Source organism: Aulostomus chinensis, chromosome 12, assembly GCF_037954235.1.
Source record: "Aulostomus chinensis isolate RoL2024-O1b breed Wild chromosome 12, RoL_Achi_v1.0, whole genome shotgun sequence".
Taxonomy (NCBI): domain Eukaryota; kingdom Metazoa; phylum Chordata; class Actinopteri; order Syngnathiformes; family Aulostomidae; genus Aulostomus; species Aulostomus chinensis.
Window position 1 is genome coordinate 13,306,496 of NC_141331.1, and position 27,739 is coordinate 13,334,234.

Sequence of the window (27,739 nt, forward strand, 5' to 3'; positions counted from 1 at the left end):
AGACACTTTAAAGCTAAAATGATAGTAAAAATAATCCATCACATACAAAAAAAAAAAAAATCAGTCCAGATGCCATTATTTTGACCTTGTATTAATGATATGGTGTTGAATTACAATACTTGGATAGGAGTAGGATTTTTTTCAGGAAGCAGGCACTGTGTGTTTTTAGTATAGTATTGTATTTTTTAGGAAGTTGAACAGTTATGTTTCATATCTCATGCCAGTAGTGCCTCAAATGCAGGGAAAGACGAATAAAATGGTTTGTTTTTTGGGGGTCCTGATATCACGATTTGGATAATGTGTATTGTTGACCGTTTAATACACTGAGTGATTGAAGCTGGACGCAGCACTTTTTCCACATTGTGCATCGCGGACTGGTCTGGTTGCCTCTGCCTAGGAGGTCATGCAGTCAGCAGCTTTGGTCCATCAGTTAGCAGAATGGACTGCAATGTGACTTAGTTGGATAAGAAAATTCAGATTGAGAGAAAGGTTTAGATTTTGGAATTAATCTGGCAGTGGATCTTATGATGTAATATTGCCCTTATGGAGGTATTTGCTCTGAACACCCTCGAGTTGTTCATGCGTTAATACCCCTGGCAAAGATGTGAGGTGATTGGCGTCATTTGGTAGTTTTTACTGCTGGGAGGATTATATAAAAACTATGAAGCCAATTTTCACCCAACTTGGTGAAGTGGTGTAGCATGGGCTTGGAACTGCACGTTAGGGGAATAACCGGTGGATGCAGGGGAAAATTACATCAACAACTCTCCAGCGAATTACTACCAAAGAAAAGGGCTTGGAGAGGGAAGAGAGAGAGAAAAAAAATGTATTAAAACATTCTCATTTGTTTCCTGTAAACTCCAAGTGTGATATAATATCTTGATGTGAAATGAGTGGGTTGGTGAAGGAACCGAGTGGGTTGAATCAGGATACTTTTGTTAAAAGTAGATATAGAGACGTGGACCTGTCACATGGTGACAGCTCGAGTCAAGCTTCTCAATCCTCTCGAGCTTGAATGGCCGCATTCCTCTCCACATTTCCCCTCAAACACACATAATAAAGACAGAAGCTCTGACATCCACCAACTCCATTGCGAGGTCACAGTTTTAACCTGTCAGTCACACAGGCCATCATCTTATTGTCTTTGTCTGCTACAGGAACAGCCTCCAGCCATATCAATCATCTTTATTATCATGACTTAAAAACCTTTGTTAGTTAACTTTTTACCCGGGCCCCCTCTTTATCCCACTCTCCAATCACAATTTCATGGACAGTTCAGAAGGGCCAATGGGGAGGTCGTGTAGGCGGGAGGAGAATGCTTTTAACCTGATGCATCTGGTGCTTTCCCGCTGCTTGCCCAGTGGGACATGGTCACCTTGTTTTAAAGGACTCTGATAGGGGGGCACTGCTGCTTTTATACCATCATAATGGGGAGAAATGTGCTTGTTTTAAACATCTTACTTAGGTAGTTTTCCTTTCAGTGATTAAGACCGAGCACCTGTCTGAAGAAGGGCGACTGAATCAGAATCATTCAGGATCACACAGCTGTGAGTTTACCGATCTGCTCACACAAAGCTGTGTTTCATTCATACAGCTGTGTATTTAAGTACCTTTTTGCTGAGGGCAACACCGTCCTCACAGTCTAATACGGCACAGTCGACGTCCAGCAAAGCCAGTTTCCTCAATTTTCGCTCATCATTGCCAGGGCAGTAGAGAACGGCCCTGCGGGGTATGTAGCGCAGCGAGGGGCCGGCAGTGTGATGGTGGCGATGCCATTCCATAGTATACATCCGCCAGGCTGCGGGTAGAAGCCAACCACTTTCCCTGTCAACACAAATACATACACACATAAACACACAGTGGCACACGGACACGTGTTTGTGTATGCTGCAAACATTCAAAAATATGCATTTGACGCATATATTACTTATGAGTTCGCACAGTATCAATGCGGGGCTAAGGACAATGAATAATTAAAGGTTGTTACTGCATTCATCTTCATAATATATACAGTGTTTATATCATCAATGAAGATCCACGAAGGGGCCCGCTGAATCCAGACTACAGTGAAAGTCTGGAAATGTTTCATTTGGCGAGTTGTGTTTGCCCTTCAGCTGTTCATTGAAGTGGATGAGGGACACTGACCTGTGCTTTAGCTTTCTTTGTTGGAAACAAACTCACCCAAACACTTAGCCACTCATATGCTAATGTCGCCACACAGCTGAATATCTGGGCAGGCCAGAGGATGAATGAGAGGGGCTGTCAGTTGTAGTTGAAGCTGAGTCATGGAAAAGTCGAAGATTGTGAGGCAGCCACAGTGTAGATGTGTTAATGTAGTTGGTGTTTGGATTAAAGGAGAAATTCTGTAATTTAAGAATTACCTTATTCTTTCAGTAGTAAACAAGGACAAACATAGAATGGGGAGACCAGAAACATGACCGCACTGGTTAAAGGAGTTGATGGATGTCAATTCTTTAAGTCAATGTTAAGATTCTGGTTTTTGATCTGATCCCTGGTCTGTGGCCATCATGTTAACAAAGCTCTTCCGCTTAAATGCTCACACCAGCTCAGCTGATGTTCTCTTCAGGGCTCCTCACTCAAGCTTATCCCAGTCACTCTTCACAGGAAACTCATTTCGGCTGCTTGCATCCACGTTGTCATTCTTTTGGTCACAACCACAAAGTTGTGGCTGCAGGCGAGGGCTAGACTGTGTGACTAGTAAACTGAGAGCTTGGCCGTCCTGCTTAGCTTCTTAACCGCAACAGATCCATTACTGTTGACACCGCACCAATCTGCCTGTCTAACTCACGCTCCAGCTCAGCCTCCCTTCAAGAACAAGACCTCGGTGTACTTCTGTGTGTTCACTTGCAAAGCAGAGAAGTGATCCTGAGCCCCCTTCCTTACTCCTTCTTCCAGTTAGTGTGTTAGTGTTGTTAATCCGGCCTCACTAATTTACCAAACACAGCTAAATATTTAAGGTGGAATATAGATAGAAACAGGTAAAAGCTGAAGCAGTGTCTCTACCTCTAACCCTCTCTGGGTATTAGCAGCCATTTGCGGGATCACATTGGTAGATACAGGCGTCCCCTTTGTGCAAGGAGTTTAAGAGAAGAAAGGATATTCCTTCTGGTAAAGAAGAAGGCTGAATAATTATTTTCTTGTCTTTGGTGCTATAAAAGGAGATAAAGTCACTTCAATAGCCACTTAATCCTGTCAACTACGCTTCCACATGCCCTCCAGTCCCCTTCAGGTCTAATCTGCACTGAGATGTGGCAGTTGAAGCAGGCAGTTACTTCAAATTCAGGTCCCCTGTAGTCCTTGTAAGGAAATACTACCTTTTTGGAGTAGCTGAGAACAGTAGTTGCAAAAAGGGAAGAAACACGTCTAAAGTTGGAGGGAGACCTCAAGTGTTCCACGATGCAAACTTTACATGAGTGAAAATAAGTAGCACTTTCAGTGAATTGATGGACAAAAAGCAATGGGGCCTGATTTAATGAGGAAGAATGGTGAGGAAAGCAAACAGAAAATTGGAAATGAAAGAGTGTTTAAGAGGACAGAGGTGGGAGTGCTAAGTGGTCCAGGGTAAGAGGGGGGTCTATTCTGTACACTGCTCAAGGGGAACTTAAATAAAAGGCAAATATAAAGTTGAGCACAGAGTGATTGTGGCAGTAGTCTAAGAGGGTTTCATTAAAAGGAAAGAAAATTGAGAATGGGCTGAGGGAGGGGGCTTGATGATGGCTAAAGACAGATCAGTCTTCAGATGCACACGTCAATGATCGAGACCAAAATCAGCTCTTTAGTGCAGCTGGGGGACATGATTATCATCATCATCACCAAATCTAACATTTTTATTTCATTAAATACTACTCTTATTCAAAATGTATTAGCAAAAACTTCAGACGTATGTGCTGAATTTCACACCACATTATTAAGTACGTGAAGATAGTCAAGTTCCTCAAGTAGCCACAAGAACTCTTCACCAGCACAGAAGTACACATGCGTACAACAGTGTAGACCCAGTGCACAAGAACAGTTCCACCTTTAAGAGCTTTTAATCTTCTAATCATTTTTATTAAAGCCAGAAAAATGGCAAACAATATCATAACTTTTCCCTCTAAACTTGCACCAGTTCACTCTGTTAACTGAAAAGATGACTTGCAAGCAGCAAAGCGGGATTCCACTTTCAAGTGAGATAATGAGAGCCCAGGAGTGCTTTATTGTGGTGTTTCTACATCCCTGTATGACCCCAGCAAACACCATATATCGAAAGTTGTAACTTCACATGAAAAGGAAGCACAAGGAAGCTACAGTGCCAGCTGAATAAAAATGTTCATCCATTATTAATATTTCAGAGCAGACATTTTGACCCGTCATAACAGAAAAAGCATATATGGAACTGATACCATCAATAATGGCTCATTAGAGTCCAAGACAGCCACACTGGTGAATCATCAAGTGTCATACCAGGGTTATGAATTTGAAAAAAGAATCACCAAAGCTTTGCCTTTCCCGAGTTGACTTTGAATTTGAATAATTCATTGCTTCTGTGAGGAGCTGCTCAGGACAGCATATAAGATGCATAAGAATTCAACTAGCGCTCCTGTCATCACTTCTGATCTGAATTATCTTCATTTACAGCCAACCACATCTGGTCATCATCACACCACTGTTAGATCATGTACTGTACTGTATGAGCCTACATTACCCATTCATTTTCCTCTCCTCACTTTTTCTGTTTAAAGGTTACGATAACACAGGGCTGTGCGGCCACATTAGCAGTCATAAAGTGGTAAGACATGGCCACAGTGACTACACGTACTGGTCTGAGATCAGAGGCAAGCGTGTGTTTGTGGGTTTGTACAGTGCTGGATGAGGCATGCTCTCATTAGCAGGCCCAGGCTTAGTAGGACTGAGGAGGGGGGGGGGGGGGGGTGAAATGTGGGGAACAGTTGACTACAGATGGGTCTCTCCATACTCTGTGTACATAAGTGTTCTGGTCATTGGACTTACTGACTGAAAAAGAATTGTCTTCATTTGTCAAAAAATACCAGGCCTCATTCACCAACTGCACATAAGAAACTTCTTCCCCAAACACATGGATTCTGACACATAAAAAAATGGTTGTTTTGTCTTTTTATGGGGTAAGAACAGAATATATGCACATTTGAATGCTGTGACATGTTTTGCTTGGGTTTGAACCCATGTGTTTAGTAGAAGAAATATTTTAACATCAATTTTTGAAAGTTTTGACAGCTGTAGTCCAAACTAATTATGCTGACAAGGGGCCTGGCCTGCGCTCAAACGCTTGCAGTGGCCAGGATCTCTCCTCTGTGTATGGTAGTGATGCACAGGTCGACTTACTTATGCACATGCCAGGTTACTGAGGCATTTGATTGTGCAAATGGGCAAATGCCTTCACACTCCACAGACAATGCGGTTCATCATAACAACACAGGTACCAACAATTCTGTGTTAAGAACATTATAAATGTGCTGTGGACTTTTCACTCTGGCATTTCTTAAGAGCAGATTAAGACAAAGTAGATGAAGCTAGATACTGGTTCTTGTCTTCCTTCTTCTTCTTCAAGTGTTACTTGCTTGGCAACTGATGCTCTAAGGATAGTCAACAGCTCACTACTCTTAAAATTTTCCCTCAAACCTTTAAGTCAGCATAATGAAGCTACAAATCAATGGGGATGCATCAGAACTGAAAAAGTACAGTGTCACCTCAAACCAGCAACAAGTTAACCAAAAAATATTGTCTTTAGACAAGTCATTAATATTCTGGTAGAAAATAAAACATCTTTCAGTCTTGTTTCAGGATTCGTCCATCAGTATAGATTCTGGAATAGTCCCATCCTTGTGGAATTTGACACACATGATCACAATATACAAATGGGGAGGCAAAACACTGTTTAGTCACTGACATGGTTGCAAACTAGTTTGAGTCCTACCTTCCAAAACGGAGACTATTTAGTCAATTGGTATGTATTCAACTGGATCTCACAATGACGTGGAGACCCACAAGGGTTGACTCTTAGACCTCTACCATGTTATCTTTACATGTTCCCTTTGGCCAAACAGCAAAAACTCAGCAGTTTCATACCATCTATATCCTAATATCCCCATACACTAAAATTATACAGCTGAGCCACATGACAATTACAGTTTAGTTGACTCCCAGGGATAGAGCATTTAATAAATATCATGAGCTTGATGCTCTAAAACTTTCTCCTGTTAAAGAACAACAAAGAACAAGTAAAAGAAAAGTTAGAAATCTATGTGTTATCCATGATTCAAACCACAAAAGCCTCTTATCTCAAAAATATCTTAAGGATCAGAGACTTGATGTCACCTCAAGCAAGCTGGATTAGAGGTTCAGAGGTTTGTTTAAAACTGATCCAGAATGCTACTGACAGGGTTGTACTAAAGACTAACTCAGCACATCAATGAAGCGCTCACATCACTTCTTTGGCTAACAGTTTCAGAACTGCATAACTTCAAAATATTACACATTTTCCCATCATTTACAGAATGCTCCTAAACACTTAGCTCATCTCCTGGACCAGTATGGAACTTGTGGACCCCTCAGGTCGACTGGCTCAGGAATGTTTGTGCTTTCAACTAAAACTGGCAAAGCTGCTCTGTGATGCTTTTACAGTTACTTTTAAATAATTGTCTTCTTATTTGTTCATCATGTAATTTTTATGTGTGTGTGGGTTTTTTCTCTGTGGCCACTGATTGTGCAGTTTGTTTTCATGTTTTACAGCATGTGTTTTTAATTGTCTTGTTAATCTTAGTACTTCTGTGAGGCGCTGTCGGTTGCCTTGTGCAGGATGAGGTTGCTTTACAAATAAATTTGCCTTGGACAAAGCAGTTCCCCAGAAGAGTGCTATAAACTGATCTTCAATCCATCAGAGGAGCCTCTGATGATCTGATACGCACCGTCTATCTTTGTAGTGTCTAACAACAATAAATCCACCTTGAACGACATATCCATGAACTGCGCATCTTATCTCCACAACGCTCAAGCAGGTCCGCCACTGATGTACACCTTCACAATATTCAGCTCCTGTTTTCCCCAAATTCCATCTCCCCATCTCTGAAATCCACTCTCATGTAATCCAGACATTTGCGTAGATAATTCTCAAAGTAACAGCATGTCACTGAAAAAATGACAAATTATGCAAGAACCTGGGATCCCGCATTTACACAGCTCCTTCAAGTCATTTTAACATTATTCTTCTGGCATTTGAGGGGTTTGTCCAATGGAGACATTCATGATTTTCGGCACACTTTTTTCCTCGTGGCCTGTTGATTTCATTTTTTTTGTAATATAAAATTCAAACTTTTCATAGAAAACAACTGCACTGTAAAACCCAGTATGAGAACAATTTAACCAGCAACAGCCAAACTTCACTCTTCAGTTGACATCAGATAAATGTAATGCAGTTCATAGAGCAGTACTACAATAAACCCTCCGTTCGTGAGGTTTATTGATTTTATTGAAGCTGGCATTTTTATGTAGAGAGGTGTTCCTACACTTTGTGAATCCCAGGTTAATCATCATACTATTCTTGTTTTCATAATATCACACTATTCTATTGTGTGTGGGAGTCAATATACAGATGGTTGGCAAATTAAAAGATAAACCTGAATAAATGAGTGTAGAGGAACAATAAATGCAGATGTTTCCATACGGAACTAAGTGGTTCATCCCTTCATTTCCAGCTACTTGTAGAATCTAAGGGCATTGGTGGACGCTGTTCCTGCAATTCATAGTGTCCCAAGAAATTAATAAGTCACTTTTTTTGGAATTTCCCTTTAATTTGTCAACCATATTAATTAGGCTGAAGCAGTTGTTTCATTATCACAAGATGATGATCACCATTTCCTGGAACTCTACTGGCCTCCACCTGGCAGCATAATAGCCTAATTCAGGTGGTAATATTCATCCTACCACATGAATTATAGCAGATAACAAGACTCCCCCCTCCAAAACAGAGCCTGACAACAGTCACACACTCAATATGTAGATTTCTACAATTATCTCCAGCATGGCAGCGCAGGCAGAAGCTGTGTCTAAAATGCACAAAATTAAAGATCTGTGTTTCTACCCCCCAAATAATCATCTACTGTTATATATGCAAACTACATTCTGAGGTCTGTGTTGTTTAAGATTCTAGATTAAATTTGGTGAAAATAATGATGATGAAAATAGTGAGGAGGAAATCAGGCTTGCTGGAGTATAAACATGCCTTCTATGTGCTGAAAGCTTTCTGCGGGTGGGATAAGAAATGGTCAAAAATTCATCAATATTTTCCTGTCCACCTGTCTGTCTGACACTTTTTTGTTGTTGTTTTTTTAGAATGAATAAGAGGGCTGAAGAATTCACACAGTCCTGCTCCCAGCATGGTATTTTTTTCCACAACTGCCTCAGGTCTGAGGACACAATTGAGAGAAATGCTAAAAAATTAACCAGATACCCAAGACAGGGAGATGAGAGGAAAGAATCAAACTATTCCTCTGCTTATTTCATTGTTTTTTGGGGGGGGATTTAAAATGTGCTTTCCAACAAGTTGAAGCTGGAATTGCACAACCAGATCACATCCATTGGTGGCTGCTGTGTTTACAAGGAAATGGCATCGATTACATATTGAGCCTGTCAACATATGGGTATTCAGTAACAAAATAAACTAAAAAATAATCAACCAAAATGACAGTGACATGGAATTTTCTCACACCTAGAAAGCAGTGCATTTACATGATGCTACAACCAGTCGATTTATTGTTTTTCTTCAACTAAAACTGGACTTTAAAAAAAAAACCGCACTGATACCCATTAGTCCCACTAAAACCATTGATTTGCTAACATACCTAGACAATGCTGTTGCAAATCAATTTACTCAGGCATGTATACACTTCAGTCAGCCCCAAATCTGCATGTTCTATATGTACCACTGCAGTACAAAAGAATTTAAAAGGAGACCAAAACCAAAACAAAAACACACCATTTGTAGAGAAATACCCACCGCTGTAAACTTATACATTTTTCTTTATCGTCCTTTCATTTCACTCTGCCATTCAACAATGATGTTGCTAGTGAACTTGTTCTGTGTGTCATGCAAAAGAACCCTAAGAAAGTCTGACTGCCACCAGTCACGCTGCCCGTTCTGGAAGTGGGCATCGATTATAAACTGAGGATAGGACAACAACAGAAGTGCAATTAAATGTCCTAATGGAGTTAGCCTGGTTGAAATTGAACATGTCAGCTCAGTGTTGCACACATACATCAAGAAGCGATCATGATTTATCATGTTCTACCTCAAGTTTTCAGCCATGTAACTAAATTTAATATTTCACCCACGGTGCAGAGAGCAGGGGGGCATCAATTTCATATCTTACTTCCTCAGATTATATTAACCTCTGGACCTACATATTGCTCTTCTCGCTTTAAAAAGCTTATGCCAATGACAGTGTCACTCACCATCAACAATACCGCCTAACTACTCTTCCCCATCCATGTCCTCTCCCCTTTCGGGTCTCATTAGTTTGGGTTTTATGCCTTAATCTACACAATGAGGATGAAGTCATGGCGGTTATCTTCAGCAGCCAATGTCTGTCTACCTGTAATCCTTTTCAAAGTCCCCCAGCTTTCTCCAAGCTCGCAAATCGGCACACAATGCTTTTATGCAAGGCCTCTGCCATAATGCCAAGAGACGACAGTGGATTTTTCTCATCCCTCCAGATAAAACTAGTTAAATCCCACTCCTCCTTAGAAGAACAGAGACAGCTTTATCTTGGTCTCGGGACAAGGAAAAGTCAGGATGTAAAGGACATATAAGAGCTATCATATGCAAGCAACACACAGGTTTTCATCACTGGTAGTTGTCAATGCAGCTCCCTCTCTCTCTCCATCTCTCTCCCTCATAAACAACTCAATAAGTAGTTTTGTTCATTTTGTGACTCGTGTTATGCTTCCAGTTTTGAAATGATGAATTATGACATTAAATGTGAGTGGAATGATAGACTTCTGATAGCAGTAAAAATGAATTCATCATTAAAATCTAATTGAGAGGGGCCCTTAAAAAGGTCAAACAAGTCGTTCCATTTGGGGAGGGCATAAGGGGGTTAGCTTTTAACTTAGCATTTTTATTGACTCTAGCAAAACAAAATGAGCGGGCTCTGTAGGATTGTGCCCTCTGCATTGGCCATTCAGGCCTTCAGAGGCCCATTGTAGTACTTTGAAGAGAATGAAAGGAAACCCCACTGGTGGAAATGCAGTGGAACAGCCCCACAACAGGCCACAACTGTTCCCTTATGCATGAAAGGCCGGGACATAAAAGACAAGATGGACTTCTGAGGTAGGGCCAAAAACAAAGGCAACAAAAGTGCTGATCACGAGGGGATGACACGACTCGTCTCGGCAGAAGGAGCAGAGAGAAAGGGGCAGGGGACAATAGCACTCCCGGCCAAATGACATGTTGAAGAATTGAAAAATCCACACAAGAAGTGTCTTCTCAATTCACTAAACCCACAAGAGCTGGGTGAATGTCGGCTGGACCCTCGTCAGTCTGAGAAGGGGTGGGCTGTATCAACCCACAGCTTTTCTCTCTTTAAACTTTCTTTCACAAATCTTCCTGGCACATAATTTGGCAAGGGCACAGAAGGACTGGGATGATGGCTTTAGTCAACACACACCAAAACCCAAACCAAACTAAATCAAAGCGTGGTGACTTCCGCTCCCGCAGCTTCCTTTTTTATCTGTTGGCTGACTGTGTGTCGGATCTGTTTCTGTTTGTGCGCTAAACATAATTATGCTGCTGCCTAACCTCCATGGAAACTGTCAGGCCAACCAAAACATGTTTGCTCTTATTCAAAAAGCATCCTTGTTTTTAGAAACAGTGTAATGGTGGCTGATATTGAGCCAGACCGCTTTGTTAATGTCTGATAACGCTTACAAACAGTTGTACTTTGTTGGCTTCTGGATGAGGAACAAGTAGCATTTCTACTAACCACAATACTTTGAAATTTGTGATATAAGGGATTTTAGATACAGTAAAGAAATTTTCATACAAGTACGCATACAATATTTAGCTACTGCAAGTAGATACGACATTTTCTGGTGTACATGAGCTTGCAGATGGGATCTGAGGAAGGGCTTCTTGTTAACGCCAATTGCTGAGGAGTGCGCTCCACAGGTGAAGGCCCTCCTCCACGATTGCCTGAGGCCTATCCCACAATTCTTCACACATACCCATGGGCCCTTTCACTGGCCATCCCCCTGTCTGATTAATGGATCGATGTGGTAATTGATTAGTGAAGAGGAGGTAAGAATAAGTACATAGGTCAAACGTCAACGTCCCCTCTCACAAAAGGGGGAAGACGTAAAATGTACCAGTGATAGCCTGCAGCCAGACCTCTACCCATCAAAGCCCTGCCAGTGCAAACATAAAGGCCCCAGCCCATTCTCCAGCATGCCCTGCCCTCCCTCCCCAACTCTCCTTTTCTCTTGGTAATGCTGTCTGTTAAAGTGACAGGAACCATTCTGGAGCTGCTTGTCAGCTCACCTTCATAAAACAAGCCATAAAGCAGCAAATAACAGGCTTATATGGCTTCATTATGCTGCCTATGCAGGTTCACAGCCCTGGGCTGACGGGTGAGAGGGGGGTGGAGGGTTTGGGTGGGCTATGCTGATAGTGCAGAGGCGGGGAGAATGTTGGCAGGAAGAACAGCCCGGTTCTCGTGGAGGTTTGTTGTCCCAACTGCTGTCACCATGCCCATGTTTTCCTAGGCTAGAGGACCACTTGACCCCCTTTATCCCTGTACTGCCTGAAATCCCAAGCAGGACAAACAAAGAGGTATGACTCACTCTAGAGATGTTGTGACAGCTCAGTCTAATGAGACTTCTTTAACTTCTGTTGTGCTACATACTTCAGCCTAATGAATTTGCCTCCTTGACCTGCTTCCCTTAGCACAAATAAACTGCTATGAAAAAAATTATACGATATAATAATTTAATAGGTTTACCTTCCAAATGCATATTCAGGACAATTATAAATTGAAACTTGTGACAAATATCCATGATTACGCTCAAATCATGACTCACGGATCACAACTGTTGAAGATCGGGAGAGCAGGGCCAGATGGAGCATACATCTGTGACAGTAAACCTTTGGCCGTGGCCAGGCTGTGTGTGGGGGAGAGATTCTCCTTTATTTCATGCAAATGCAGTTTCACTGACCAAGTCAATTTCTCAGGTTGGGTCTCTGAAACATTTTCCCTGGCTTTTAGAGTCAAGTATCAAGACTACAGCAAAGGCTTTGCAAGAAGTGACGAGGTATGCGTATGTGTGTACAAATCTGTGATTTTATATATATATATATATATATATATATATATATATATAATCACATATATATACACACACACGGCTTTCAGGTGTAACTCTACATTTCATCTCTCAAGGTTGGTAAGCTTTGGTACAACATGTGATCATCAATGTTAGCGCCATCTAAAGATGCTTACCACTAGTCAGAGACTGACACTTGTTCGTGAAGAGGCTGTTTTCAGAGTACATCGTGGGGGGGGGGGGGGGGGGGGGGCTTTCTCTACAACTCATGTCAGCAGAGAGGAAAAGAGAAGATGAAATATGGAGTCGGAGACGACTGACTGATTTTTAAGAAGCCTTATACCCAATGATAAAGCAGAGACCCTCACGCACCGGGACCATCTCTCTTTCCTCTTGGCAACATCGCTCCCTCACTCACATCTTCTCTTTAAGCCCTGTGAGCAGGAATGACAGATTACGGGATGTGAGAATTCCCAAATGGGATATCCCCTCTCACTCAAGTGTCACTTTGAAAAGATGTTGGCAAAATGAGCAGTGATAATTAAATATTAGTTTACAGGGAAAGAAAATACTTAGTGTCAGATTCCTGGTGCTCAAAGGATATAACTGGTATAAGGTTATTGTTGAAAGGACATAAATAAATAAATCTTTGTTTCTTTAGTTTCTAAAAGGTGAAATAGAAATGAAGAAATTATTTTCATGGAGTTGCCTCCTTTCTGAAGGTTATTTACAATTCAAGAATTTTTTAAGTACAACCGTTTAAGGGCAAAAGATATAAATTATTTCTCTTATTTATTGCATTAGCATTTATTGAAAGGCCACCACACAGGCACAGACATAAGAACTGCACACTGTGTTTCAGACTCTGTCTTGTCACAGAATATAGCTTTTGACCATAAATTATACTTTAAAAAAATATCCAAACCTAAAATATGGAAAATATTTATTAATTACATGTGGCAATCTACAGTGGTGTTTAACCAAAATTCATTGGCATTTCACTTGACAAAAAAAGGCAAAACATAGCAATTCTAAAGATGAACTGGAATGATAGCATTATAATTACTTATTAATTGTAAAAACATCTACATAAATCGTAAATGTAATTCTCTTGTAAATTATAACCCACAAGGAATGCCTCCTTAAGACTGGCAAAGCAACTGTACGTTCCATCTCATCTTTTGCAGTAACATAATCCTCCCAGATATGAAGGTATATTAGTTCTGCATGTGGGAATATTTCACTTCTCTTTTGAACATTTTTATATCTCTATAAATTCAATCCTAAAACCACCGTTACAAACCAGAAATGCAGAACATCTTAAAAGAATACAATCAAATGTAACTTTTAGGGTTAAAAAGCTCATATTGGTCAATGAGGACTTGAAGAAGGAGGGATGAGGCCTGGACGGCTCTACAGGTGTTGTAGTAGATGTAAAGGGGAGGAAGGAGAGATGTCTGAGGAAAACTGGAGGGAAGAAGAGTGATAGATGGCAAAAGACAGAAATGAACCGCCATGGTTGTTGCATATGACTGGAGATGAGATGCTAGATCAGGATATTTGGCTGATACGATGCGATATGTACTGATCTCTTACCCCCACCCATCCACCCATCGAGACCCAGACACAAACACGCCCCCATACCCCTCCTTGGACTTCGGAAAGAGTCTGACAGATGGGTGTGCTGGAAAGATCCACTCCGGAGACCAAAACATACTAAGGCGCTGTCTGTCTGATATTTGGATTTGGAGGGAAACTACAACCAGAGGAAAACAGGACAGAGTCAAAAGGGACATCTGTGGCATTTGTCTTATTCTGTCTCTTACGGGACATAATGTGTCAACACTGAGCACAAAGTCTTTTGGATCATATTCTATTTAATTAATGGACCACCCCACCACCACTCCAACCCCCCATCACACCAACACACACACACACACACACACACACACCCCTGCTCACAGCGCCTCATCTCTTCCTTGTAAGTTGCCTGTGCCCCCAAGTGGTCAAATGTGATCACAGCACCTGTTATACAATTTATCCTCTGAAAACTTTGTGAAGCCTGTGTCTAAACACTGAAAACTTTACCATTTACTGATAAAAGTAACTTGGAGTTGCAGCTTTTAACACTCTTGCACAATTGTACTATTTTATAAAGGACAGAGGAAATAACCCAAACAAATAAAAAATAGTGTAAATAAAAAAAAATCTTGAGAGACACACATTTTACATGATTTAATGGCTACTGCAAGAAGATGTGAATGGGAAAACTCAAGCGAATTAACACAGCTCTCCTTAAATAGTCCCTTAAGAAAAAAAATCAGCTCCGTTGGTCAGTTTTATGGACACTTTGTTAATTGAATGATCACATAGAACCAAGTCCGGATTTTTCTTTCCTATAAAGGCACGCCACCCCCTTAAAGTTCCTTTGTCTAAAAGCAAAAGTCAATCAATTTGTGCGTCACCACTGAGCAGTAAGGACTTTTTTAAAAAGGAATTTTAGGTCATAAAGCTGATGCTCCCTATAGTGTTGTAATGACAGACACTTCATTCTTTAGACCAACAGGGATGCCTTTTGCCCTCCACTTCTGCCCAGCCTCGAGCCTTTAATTAAGACTGGCTTAGGCCTGATTGATCCTGACACACCAGGAAGTTTCTTGAAAATCTGACTGCCAAAACCATGGAAGTATTATATAGGCCACCAACCCCCATAGCAGCTCACAGCCCCTCCCCACATCCCCACATAAAAAAAAGAATGTAAGCTCAAAGCCCCTTCTCGTCAGGGCACAGAACCTGATTGGTGAGGTATGTCTGTGTGTTAACACCTACTTGTCTGTATTAATTATTGGAAGTTTTTTTTTTTGGTACTATACAAGCTGAAACCATTCACTGTTATTTTGAAGTACGTATAAAACGTTGCTGCGGTTCTGTAAAATCAAAACCATTCGAGGAGGAAAATGACAGAACTTAGCGACAAGCCGAAAGCACACCACATCATTAAAATAAACAACACATTTCCTTCAGCCAAAAAAGAAAAAAAAAAAAAAGCTGCGACGCAAATGGGAAGCAGGGATTGTCAGTTTGCCACATGGAGAGAATTTGTGTACCTGCTTCAACCACAGCACAACCACTGATGTCAGGAATGAGTCCCCGTGAAAGTGCGAGAGCTCCACGAAGAAAGAAAGGCTGCCTTGATTCCATGTTGCCCCAGTGGTCTACAGGATCGTGTAAATGCATTTTTGAAAATAAAATTTTGCATGTATGTGTGATAAGGCTACAAAAAGCAAATAATAAATCGAATTTTGGAAAAAAGATGATTCAGCTACTTAAGGATGGGAAATACAAACGAAGAGCAAGTTACTCTTGCCCCTTTTGTTCTCAACCACTGATCTAACTGCTCTCATGTCAAGTGGATGCAAATTTCAGATGAACTGCTCCGAGTCTTCACAGTGTGACAGAGTTTCCCTATGAGAACCTTAAGGGCTTGGAAAGGTCCAAAAGGGAGGAGTGAGAAGTTCAGAGTTTAAGACTCTGACCTGCTGGAGGAGAAATCCAACTAAGAGCCAAGCTGTTGAAATCCAATACAGCAGCCTTGCACTTAACACTACATCAAACCAAAACATGCACTCGCTGATTTTAGCAATTTTTGGTTTCAGTGGGGGAAAATATAGTGTTCACCCTTAATATGAATGCAGTATACTTCACTTCTGATGACAATACTGTTCTATTGACCCATGGTGTGGATATTGGCAGGAATCTTTGACTTACAGGCCAACCACATAATGACACATTGTCAAAGCGAATGAAGACGGCAACACTCACTGAAGGATACTTTGTATTTTATGTTTTATTGTGGACACAAGACATGAACGTGTCTGTTGAACACCCTCGTCAGCATAAACTTAGCTTTTGAGGAGTGCATCCTGATTATTTTTTGAAAAAAATGAACGGTGAACATTTGAATTGTGTTCTGTGCTCAATCCTTCCTAAGAAATTATATCACAAAATGATCTTTTCTTTTTCAAACCTACAATGATTTGACAAATTCTTAACAGAAATGCGTCATACTACTACTTTTTAAAAAGGAGTTGTATTTAATGCAGCGATCATGTGTAATATATGAATGGATTTAAGTCGAGCAAAACTTAAAGAAGCTGAAGGATTTGTGCGAGTGTTTGCAACGGTATCCTGGTACATAGAGCAAGTCCTACATGTGCCGACTGTCAGTTATACTGCTCCATTTCTTCTAGTACCAACACCAGTTTAATCAGTACAAATGAGAATTTGTTTAAAGCATATTTTTTTAGAGTGCAATTCCACCAATCCAACGAAGTACGAAGGATGCTCAAAGAGCATGATGGCGAGCTGACTCGTCATCTCTGCTGTGACAGCTGATGTAGCAGCAGCATACCTATGATGCTGTGTTAGTGGATGAAACACAAACACACACCCAAGCCAACGTGTGGAAAGTGACAGGGAGCAAGACCCTACCTTGGCCCAGCTCTCCATTATAGGTGTGGTATGGGTGGGCAACAAGCAGTGCCCCTTCCTTCCCTTCCTGTATGGGAGGATCATGGAAACTCTGTCACATATTCAGCATGTTTGGTACCAACAGGATAATAATGTATTAAAAGCCTTGGAAGAGACTGAGCAGTGGTTGGCTGCCTGATTTAATTTTGGATATTGTGTCATGAACTGAAGTAAATGTGTATTTTTAATATTGCTGATATATTGAATAAATAAACTGACACTGGTTAGAGGGAAAAGCTCATGAGTAACGCGTGAGAAATGACTGGCATACTGGCAGAATTTTGCTTTTTCACACAAAGATACATATATTTTTAAGCACAAATCTTCACTTATAACTGACTGCCACTGGTACTCGTGAACTATTCCAATTATACCCTTTTTAACTGTACACACCTGGTTAGTATACACCAGTTCTCTAAACTTTGTAAACCTGACTGACGCCTGTCTTATTGCAAGTAAATTAATTGCTTTCGTTTTTTTTTGTCTTCATTTTGTTTTGCTTTATTTATGTCTGGTGCCTCATGATCAAACAACAATTTGGTAGAGAGCAGCATGGAGGATAGAGACGGTGTTTATTAATCTATTTCATAGCACCTTAAAAAGAACGCAAAAACAAATAAATAAAAAGCAAAACATGCAACTGAGGCCAAGAGCCAATAGGGTTATCAAGGGGGCCCCTTATAAGCTCAGTCCTGAAGATGCAAGATTTAAAACAGGTCATGAGCATATGTACCATTTTCCTGATACATTATGCTGTCACTGTATTTTTTTCCCCCAAAATGTATTCAATTTACATGTTTATCTTAAATACATACCCCCCCCCCCCCCCCAACCAGCACACAGTTCTACTGTTACAAAACCTGGCAAAGTTACACCAGTGCAGTAAAACACTAACTTTTATTTTCCTACATATTTTAGCATGAGGTTTTCTTTTAATTAAAGGCCATAAACTAGTTAATTTGAAAGACCCCGATGGAGTTTTTCAATGCAGCCATAAACAAATGCTATAAATGCTATTAAGACCTAAATAAAAACCTAACTTAAGACACACGGATGCACGTACAGATGATTGTTCACTTGATTTTTATGTACTCATGTTGGCAGAGGATGGTGTTTTTATGGGTTCATTTCCCATTGAAAATGCATCTTTCTGCACTAATTCCTACTGGTTTTGTTAAGTGGCCCCTTCTGACATTCCCTTACTAACCTCTTTCCTGCACATAAAATGATTCTGCAGCATTTAACAGTCATCTGTCTCACATGCTGGATGACACAGATATGCTTCTGTTCTAATCAATACAGCTGTCTACACAGGACATACAGTGGCTCGTGTTTCACATGCATGTAACCACCGTGATTTAGCTCTGGGCTCTGAGTGATCTGAACACTGCACGAGCAGACGCTGTTGACACTAGAGTGGAAAGGTGTACGTCTACATGATACCTTTCATTCTTAGGGGTTAATGATGCTTAAACACGCCACAATAAAAAATAAAATTGGAAGGCCCCTGTAATTCAGAAATACACCATGACAGCAGAATATTTATCTGGGCCAAATACAGGTGTAAAGTGAGTACACTTCCATGAAAACTGAGCTAACCTGAGCTGAGTAGTCTCAGCAGTGTTTCCTAAAATGAACAGAAAAGCAATGTCAGGGGTCAAAAGTTGGTGGTCCAGTCAGCCTGGACCATAGAGGGCATTCAGTACAGGAAATCATGAAGATTCCATTTGGAGCTGGTGAAAAGCTTCCTGGACAGAATGGGTGTTAGCGTGTTGTTGCTGGAAATGTCTGCTGACTGACACGGGACATGACGGCTGACACGCTACAGAACTGTTTTGACTGGAACGCAGCCTAGTAATAATAACAGTGTTTTTAAAAGGCCAGTTTATGGAAATCTGTTAATCAATTCATGTGGTCACTTAACAGTGTTCTGCTTAGGATTCTTCCAAGTAAAAAGAGAGATATAATGAATCACGTGGTAGGATATCTGCTTCCTGTATCATTTGCCTACTCAACAAACCTTTCACTTTAAGCCAACAGCTGGTTTAGTCTGTCCGCATAGGTTTTGTAGTAAAGCCCAACTTCAAAAGAGTCTTATCGTAGTCACATTCTCTTGAAAGCGACAGAGTAATGGAGACCGGATGTGCAGGCTTACACTAGGCTGGGCTGACACAAGGACAGGAGTGAAGAAATGCTTTGAATGCAGCCTTGTGAAGGGAAGAGCTTCTGTAGAGCCCTCCTGACATTCCCACTCCACTTCCTTCCCCACAACTAAAGGAATGCTATAACCGTTTTTTTTTGTTGGGTTTTTTTTTTGTTGGGTTTTTTTTTTTTTTTTTTTTTCAAAATTAGCAAACATGCATTTCAGCCGTATTGGTCCTTGGTTTGCTGCAAAGGATTTTCCAGTTGGAGATTTCATTGAGTTCAAATCAATTCATGGTCAAGATTTTGTCAACAAGGACTTACTTACTAAAATCTGCCTTTCCTGCCTCCATCTGCATATGTGCTAAGATTCCTGGTAAAACAGTATCGAGGTGCAATTTATGCACATTGAATCCCGAATTCAGTGTAAATGTCTTGGACAATATTCTCGATTCACTCAGTTTTATTAATACAGTATAAAGGGATGGTGATAGACCTGAATGTATTTACATATGACATAACCTACTCTAAATGACTCAAACTGATGTTTTTGCTATGCTGCCTTTATTTGCCTGAGTAGAAATGGGAATTAATACGACTGTACTGATGCCAGTGAGATAATCAATTCTGCTCATCAATCAAATCTTTATCTGTTGTACGATGACAAGCTGCAACTGGGATTTACAGTAAAGAATCAAGGAATTTCATAAAAAACACAATTTCCTTTTAAGCTTTAGTGTTTTTCCTGGATTTGATAGACAAGTCAAATGGTAGTTTACAACTTGCAGTCACAGAAACATGTAGAGTAAATGGATTTTAAATGTATGTATTTCATTCTTTCCTCTTCAAGTCTCTTTCCAACATTGCCCCTGTTCTCCCCTCTATCTTGGTTAACTCTACAAGGTCCCCACTTTGACTGAGGCTTCATCCTGTATTTTCCAATTATCACCTTTTAAAGGCCAGCTGGGTGCATTCCAACCCGTCGGGGGGCAATTCCATTTGCATTGCTCTCAGACAAAGTCATGCCCAAGTACTTCCATGCTAAAGCTCATAACAGACTAATACCCTTTCACACTGGACAAAAAAAACCTCACTTACACCCGCTAACATCTGGCTTTTGTCTTCAGTGGGAAGGAGTACAATCTGCATTCATTCCTGGGTCAAATGACACCACAGCAGTCACAGATATTTATCAGCTCTAGGTCCAGTCGCCCTCGATCTAAACATGACACAGGGTAGGACACCCTCGTTTTCACCCTTTTCTGGCGCAACACATTGACACATATTTTACTCCATACAAACACCGTCACTTTCTTAGCACTGTTAACACTGTGTAAGCTTACTCGCTCACACACACACACTCATACCGAAGCATCTCACATGGAAGCTTCGACACCAACAAGAAAGAAATAACTGACAGCAAAAAATACAACACTATTCATCAAAACTGCATCAGGATCTGAGTAACAGAAGAGAAATTACTACTAAGGAAAAAGGCAGACATAATGTATTCCCTGTATTCTTGGGTCAGTTTCATAAAATGTGCAATCAAACAACATGCAACAAACTGCATCTTCTTAGCTTGGTGCCTCTTCAACAAACATGAGCCAGTGATTCATTGCTTGACATAAAGTGATATCAAATGTTTCAGATGCATGTTAATCATGGCACGTCCATCAACATACGCAGATACTTTCATTTTTATTTCATTTTTAAGATGTAGGTATGGTTCCACTGAGGTGAAGTCTCTTCTCTGCTCATCGTCTGACAGGAAAGTGATAAAAATGTGGTGTTGGCTTTTTCCGATATATGATATTCCGATGATATGAAAATAAAGAAAAACGACACTTTGTCAAATCTGCAATGCAATCTTTTGTCTCTTACAGTATGTAAATGTCAATATCCCATAAACTTGTTTTTATAAAGGCAGTATCGGCATCTGTAAATATCAGTTGCAAGTTCCAAATCAGTTGCAATGTGTCGTCGTATCGGCCTGGGAGGTGAAGTTGGAAGGTTCATTGTTGGAAAGCAGCAGCCAGCTTTAACCTTTATTACAGCGAGGATCAACATACCCAAACTTTCTTCTTTCAGCCTGATCAATGAAGCTCTCCTGTGAGAACTCCGCTCTGTTTACAATGTCAACTCATTATGATGATTTATTCCTCTTTTTCATTAACTCGATTTTTAAGCAGTGAATATTTTACATCTGTTTATTGAAGTCAATTTCTCCTGCCCATTGAGATTCCCCTCAATGAAAGGGCTCTTCCCTCTATTGAAATGACCGCTGCATCCATGTGCTGCTTGGCGCATTAATGAACCCTGCCTTCCCTACCTGCCTTTAGGCTCTCTTACTTAATGCTGCAGCTTTCTGACTGGTGTAAACCTCGGCTTGATTTCCTCTTCCCCTTTTGGACTGCATATAGCAGCATTTAGCTGTGAATTAATTTTCATGTTTGGATATACCCTGCTGAGGTGTGATGCCAGTGGTGCATAATCAAAATCTGCAACACTACATAAAGGTAGATGGGTCTTGTGGGTATTTGCACAGTGCGGATCTGTAACAGGGTGGGGGGGGGGGGGGGGGTCAACTGCCACAAGACAAAACACAAGTCAGTAGTTGGACAATGGGATGTTTCACACAAAAGAATAAATCTGTTGTCTTATAGGAGGAGACAGATAAGTTTGGCAGTGTGGTTTTGGGGTGTGTGTGTGTGTGTGTGTGTGTGTGCGTCTGGCCACGGTATGAGACCCACAGCTCAAACACCAGCAGCCCCTAACAAGGTGTGTCTAATGCTCCTATTTAATGTTTGGGGTGCAGTGGCGCGTGGCCTGAGGTTTTTGGGAGGGGAGCATAGATAGCAACTATAGCCTGACAGCTGTGCCCCAAACTGAAGACAAAAGACCAAGGAAGTACCGCATCATCGAAGATGGGTCTAAAAAGCATGGCAATTTGTTTATAGCCAGGCCTACGAAGCCACCTGATTCAGTGCATAGCCCCCTTTTTCACGGTAAAAATGGCTATTATAATGCGGGCTTCAACTGGCAGGACATCTTTAAACAAATTCCACTATCAAAAAAAAAAAAAAAAGTCTAGGCATCATGTGGTACACTGAGATCAAAAGCAAAAACACAAACTAATTCATAACAGACTTTATTTCAAACAAAGACAAACAAAAAGAACATAGGCCACCTTTTGTGCATCAGGCTTTTCAATGGAGTTTATTTATAATTCTTTGATAGGAGGGAGTCTCTTTGTAAATGAGGCTACATCAAAGATAAGCGAACTCGCCATGCTGTTTGTGTTTGGGTGTGTATGTGCATGTCTGTATTCTAGTCTTTAACAGCACAGCAAGGCATGTTTTTAATCTGTTGATTTAATAAGCTTATGTAGTATGCTGTTGGCTATACAAATGAACTAGTTATTAAGCTTGGGCCAGTGTAAAAATGTTCTAACCAGTTTGATATCAAGCCAAATACCAGGATGATGTACCATATTTTACTATTAGGGACCACGATTCACACTGCAGACCCATCAGATTAGTAATTCCTACCACTGTAACTCATTAAAAACATTGCTGTCAAATCTAGAGACGTTCATCCAGAAAGTCTCTAGATTGCCCCTGCAGTAACCTTCCCCTCTCTTCTGTTTACCTAGCGACAGAAAGCTGAGCAGTACATTTAGTCCACACAGCAGCCGACACGGACGTGGTTGAGCTTTAGCTTTCTCTGAGTGACTATTTTAGTCATAAAATGAGCAGAAATTACAGCACAGTTGCCTTTCGATTACATTCATTATTTTGTGGTTATAAACTCAAAACTTAACAGTTAAAATGTAATGCATTATTCTATGGAAGCTTTTGAAGCATGACAAAACCAGAAAGAGACCAACTCTACCAGTTATGAAACGTAACGTGACAACTTCAGGCTTCAATCCTGGTTTGATGAAGAGCCAAGAAGTATGGATGCACGACAATATCGGCACGTCAGCGGCAGATAGCGGCTGATATTAATATTAGCACAGCACATGAAGATTAGTGTCTTTACTTTCTTCATTGATGTATGATGAAGCAACTATGAGCAATGGGCTTTTCTAAATGTTCTGGAAATCAAAAAACATATTACTCTTTCAAACTCAATTTATGTGGATTTTTCTAGGATAAACAAAATGCCAATCCTATGCCAATTTGGCTGATCGTTCTAAAAAGAGACCGATATCTGCCGATACCTAGTCGATATTACTGTGCATCCCTATTTAAATGTGCTTTAAAGTATGTAAATATCCCATACATTTTGTTTACGCAGATAATGTCGACGTCTGAAAAATATCAGCTATCATCATCTAAACCCACGGTAAAATATCAGCGCATCTGTTACTATCAAAAAGAAATTATATTGTGCCTCCTTAAGAGTTGGAGTAGATGTTACTACAATACTGTGAAATAAACACATACATATAATAAATTTTCATGAACAACAATAATTTGATAGTTACATCACACCTGATATTGTGCATAAGAATAAATTCACAAATACTGTCACACTAATTCATCTTACTTACCATTAATGGGCAGTTGAACATATTTTTGTGCGTTTTCATTACTGCAGTGGATCTGAGCTTTGGTGTGAATAGATACTGAGTGTGTGCTTTACTTGGCGCCCGGCGAGGCAGATGAAACGTCAGTAAATGTGATCTGTGGATGGCGAGGTCCTCAGAGGGGTGGAACCGCCATTCCTGGCAGCTATATCAATGACCAGCCTTGTTATTAAATGGAAAACTAAATATTTGGAATTACATCTTAACAGCAAAATAGGAAAACTATCCATCCCAAATATAAAGGAACTTCCCTTTATTATACCCCAGCGTGTCCAACACACACACACACACACACACACACACACACACACACACACACACACACACACCTTCCTCTGGCTGTACATCACTGACATAATACATTCTCTATTTTCCAGCACCTTTGTAGGCTCTAACTCTCAGTCTATCCTTTGAAATTGTGACAACAGGCTAAAATGTCCTCTCCATATAGAAATAGAAATATGCTCACTAAGGACACACACAAATCTCAGGGGACTGAAATAGCTGAAATACTCTTTACCCAGCTATCTTTACAAGAGCTGGTTAAGGTTAGTTAGCAAATATGTTGTAATTATCAAAGATAGTGTAAAGTAAAGAGTGGGCTGAGCAAAAATGTCAACGTCAGTCATGTGAGAAGTGTGAGAAGTGGTCCAGTGGTGACTTGAAGGGGGACCGAGCAGCGCTCATGCTATGGGTGCAGCAGCGTGAGTGAAATGGTGTTAAATTTCTAGAACAACTCTGAACCACCACAGACCACCAGAACTCTACTGAGGGGATGAACACATTAGCGGTAACAGCGCTGTGTGTAAGGGCCGTTACAGCATAGAAACAGTAACATACAAAGTTTGCCAAAACATTTGGGGTTGGCTGGACCGGTACGCTCTCATTGCTCATCCTCACATACATATAGGAAGATGGAATAGGGGGAAACAGCCACAAGTCTTTATTGCAGTATTACTGTATGATGTCATGTAGTGGCAGACTCTGGCTTGGTAACGAAAAAGTGCAACCCCCCTTAGTACGAGTGGCTGTGTCCTTAGAGGGCATTAGGACAGGCATTATCTTGTTGTGCCAGACAGTCCAGTAGTAAACACCCTGGCAAAGGGCCCCGTAGTAAAACTGATGGAAGTGCACAGTCGAGACGGAGAGTTGTAGCCGTTCTGGCACGGAGATATGGGTCATGCTAGGCTGTCCTCTCCCTCACCCCGACACCAGAGCCCAAACCCTGATGAGATTAGCTGGCCAGCCAGGCTCTCAGTGGTGGTAAAACAAAAACACCACTGATTACGTGAGCATTAAAGTCGGATCCCCTCACACTTCTCTCGTGCAGGAGGGGGTGAACGGGTGTGACGAAGTCTGCGCTGTCATTCCAAACATGTTCGTCGCTTTAACACTTTTGAGTTCTGATAAATCCCATTTCCGGAGGTGACATCAGAGCTTTGACACTGAATGCAACATGGCACAAGTCACATATGTCAGCTCAACAAACATATTTGTTTGTATGCCACACATGTAAGCTTTCCTTTCGGTAAGCACTTTTCAACATAGGTCAGCGAAGGCAGTCCCTTGACCACTCTGTGTTAAATCACTGCTAAAAATGGGATTAAGGAGGTCGGAATGCTGGGGTAATCACTCATTCAGCAGCAGCCAGGAGAAAAGGCCTCCTTTAAGGAGAAGGGGTGGGTTTTATATAGCCGAGAGCTTTGATTACTGCTCCGTCTTAAAACCGCATCCGATGAGTAAAGACATGCACTGGTCCTCCCCCACATTTACTGGGTGAGTCTCCCTCCTGGGTTCCTGTAAATAAGTGATGTCACAGTGCTTAATGATGCCCAGACTAGACTCAACGAGGTCTTGAGGAAGAAAACACACACAGACAGACTACACTGCCAGCTTCATCACTAGTGAAGCTGGTACCGTGGAAGCCTATCAGTCATGTCAACAAAGAATTAGTTTTGCACACCGAGTCCTTTTTTTTCCTCCCCCCTCTGAGGGATTACGGATGATTTATACTATGAAGCCAGTGAAGTTCACCCTCGGCCTCATCTGACGATCCACTGTCACTAATGAAGACATTCAAATCCCAGACACTTTTTTTTTTCCTGGGCTGTCTCACTGTTCTCACCAATGCATACTGGTAGTGACAGTTGTTTCCAGTTGCTACATATAAAAAGGCCCATCATAAAGCCTGGCTAGAGGAAACAGGATAAGCGCTTGAGCCAAGGCAGTAAAAAGCTCTCTGGGAACTTGAAAGCCACACAAATGAAGTCTGCGTCTGCCATCTGGAAACAATAAACAAACAAAACCCAGCAGCCAAACAAACACCATGAAGGCAGAGAGAGAGAGAGAGAGAGAGAGAGCAAGAGAGGGAGAGAGATGGAGTATGTGAATGAGTGATTGGGAAAAAGAGGGTGGCACTGTTAAAAAAAAAAAACGGTGTGCAGCGTGCATCATTAGCAGAAGCTGATGGGAAGACAGACAAAGAGACAAGCCTTTGTATAAGATCGGCTTTGATGCGAGGGAGATGACCCTGCTGTTTGAATGTGTGTGGTACCACTGAAACCTGGTTCTAATGAAGTGTAGTGCTAACAGGAGGCCGCCTGTCTGCAACTTGTGCCAGTGATGTGATGAGAAGTGCGGCAAAAAAAAAAAAAAAAAAAAAACCCAATAAGAAAATAGCTCAATCCTCCTGTTCGTGCCCAGATCAATCAAAAATGTGATTTTTCTTCAAGTTAAAAAGACTGGATGTTGCTGGTGGGTTTTATCTCTTTCTATAAGTTTATCTCAAGCACAGACTCACCTCTCACCATAGCAAAACCTGCTTTATCATTTGTGTTATTGGTTTACAGACGAGCGCTAACAGGTTTAGCAGTACCATAATCGAAATCCTACTTCATATACTTCTCAGTAGAATACTTCAACAGCACCTGATTGACTGAAATCAATTGGTTCCTCAGTCAAATGGATTCAGAAAAAGATGATCTCTGAAATGTGTGTTTAGTCGTTGTATTAGACAATAAACCTGTCAGCTGCTGCGACGTAATGGCTGATCATTGTATAAATCTGATAAGATTGAGTCTGCACTTTTCTGTGTCTCCGGATTCCATTTCAGATATGATTAAAAAAAAAATCTATTCTCAATTCAGTTAGGGCCCTAAATTTAGGATCTACCGTGTGCTACGAAAGGCAGCGTTGCAAATTAGAACACAAAAGCAAAGTGTTTATGATTTGAAAGTTATATTTGTATATATATATATATATACTTCAGTTTTGTCTTCAGCCAGGAGTTGGTTTTGGCTTAATTGCTTCATTTGTTTTGTTACAGCTCTGGCAGCATCAGCAATCCCACTGTGCATTCTTCTCACAAGGTTATTTTATTAACTAATTATATAAAAACATACCTGCAATTGTTATCTTTTTTCAAAAATGAATTACAAGATTACGTCATGTGTTACACTACCAGGTTTAGGGTTTTGGTTTTTTTTTTAATTCAGCACATTAAAACATTTTTTTTTTTACATTCGTGAAGTGATTCAGAACTCTAGGAGAATTATTTGTTTCCGCCAACCCGTTGAACAGATTGCTAATTAAAAGTGTAAAAGTGTCAAAATGTGCAGATGCCATCATCAGCCCCGTTAATGGACCATCTAACACAATGTTTGTTTCCTGGTCTCAAGCGAGAACAAGCCCTCTTTGAGAGCAGGACAGCTTTATCATTCACAAGCAGTTATTGATATTCCAGAGTTTTCATGGATATTCACTCAGTGACAGCGTGGGACCATTTAATGAGAGACATTCTTGAGACAGAACTTCACTTGGTACAAGAACAAACATCCCAAGCTGCTCTAAAAAGGCCTCAAAGAGCACACACACTGACACCGAGGGGTTAAACTAAGAACTGCAGCCATGTGGCCTCAGCATGGACATGTTTATGTAGTCCCACCTATAGGTGCGCATACGCTATGTTACATCGATAGAATGGCCTAGAGAACCACACACAAACACACACACACACACACACACACACACACACACACACACACAAACCCTGCTGTGCCTGTTTAACACACACTCTGCTATAAAAGCAAAGCCTTACCTATTACGGTGTTGTGTATCAGACAG

At 40.9% G+C, this 27,739-nt stretch overlaps 1 protein-coding gene across 3 annotated transcripts in view; it reads right to left on the bottom strand.

The window, feature by feature from the left end:
• The window catches only part of clybl (citrate lyase beta like), a 93,443-nt gene that overhangs the window by 29,714 nt on the left and 35,990 nt on the right, over nt 1-27,739 (bottom strand). For all 3 annotated transcript variants that reach the window (XR_015118724.1, XM_086220258.1, XM_086220259.1), the window contains exon 2: nt 1,611-1,824. Coding sequence is in view for 2 of the 3 variants with exons in the window: in XM_086220258.1 (XP_086076384.1) it covers nt 1,611-1,824 (214 nt within the window). In the remaining variant the exon portion in view is untranslated. The remainder of the gene's footprint in view (nt 1-1,610; nt 1,825-27,739) is intronic.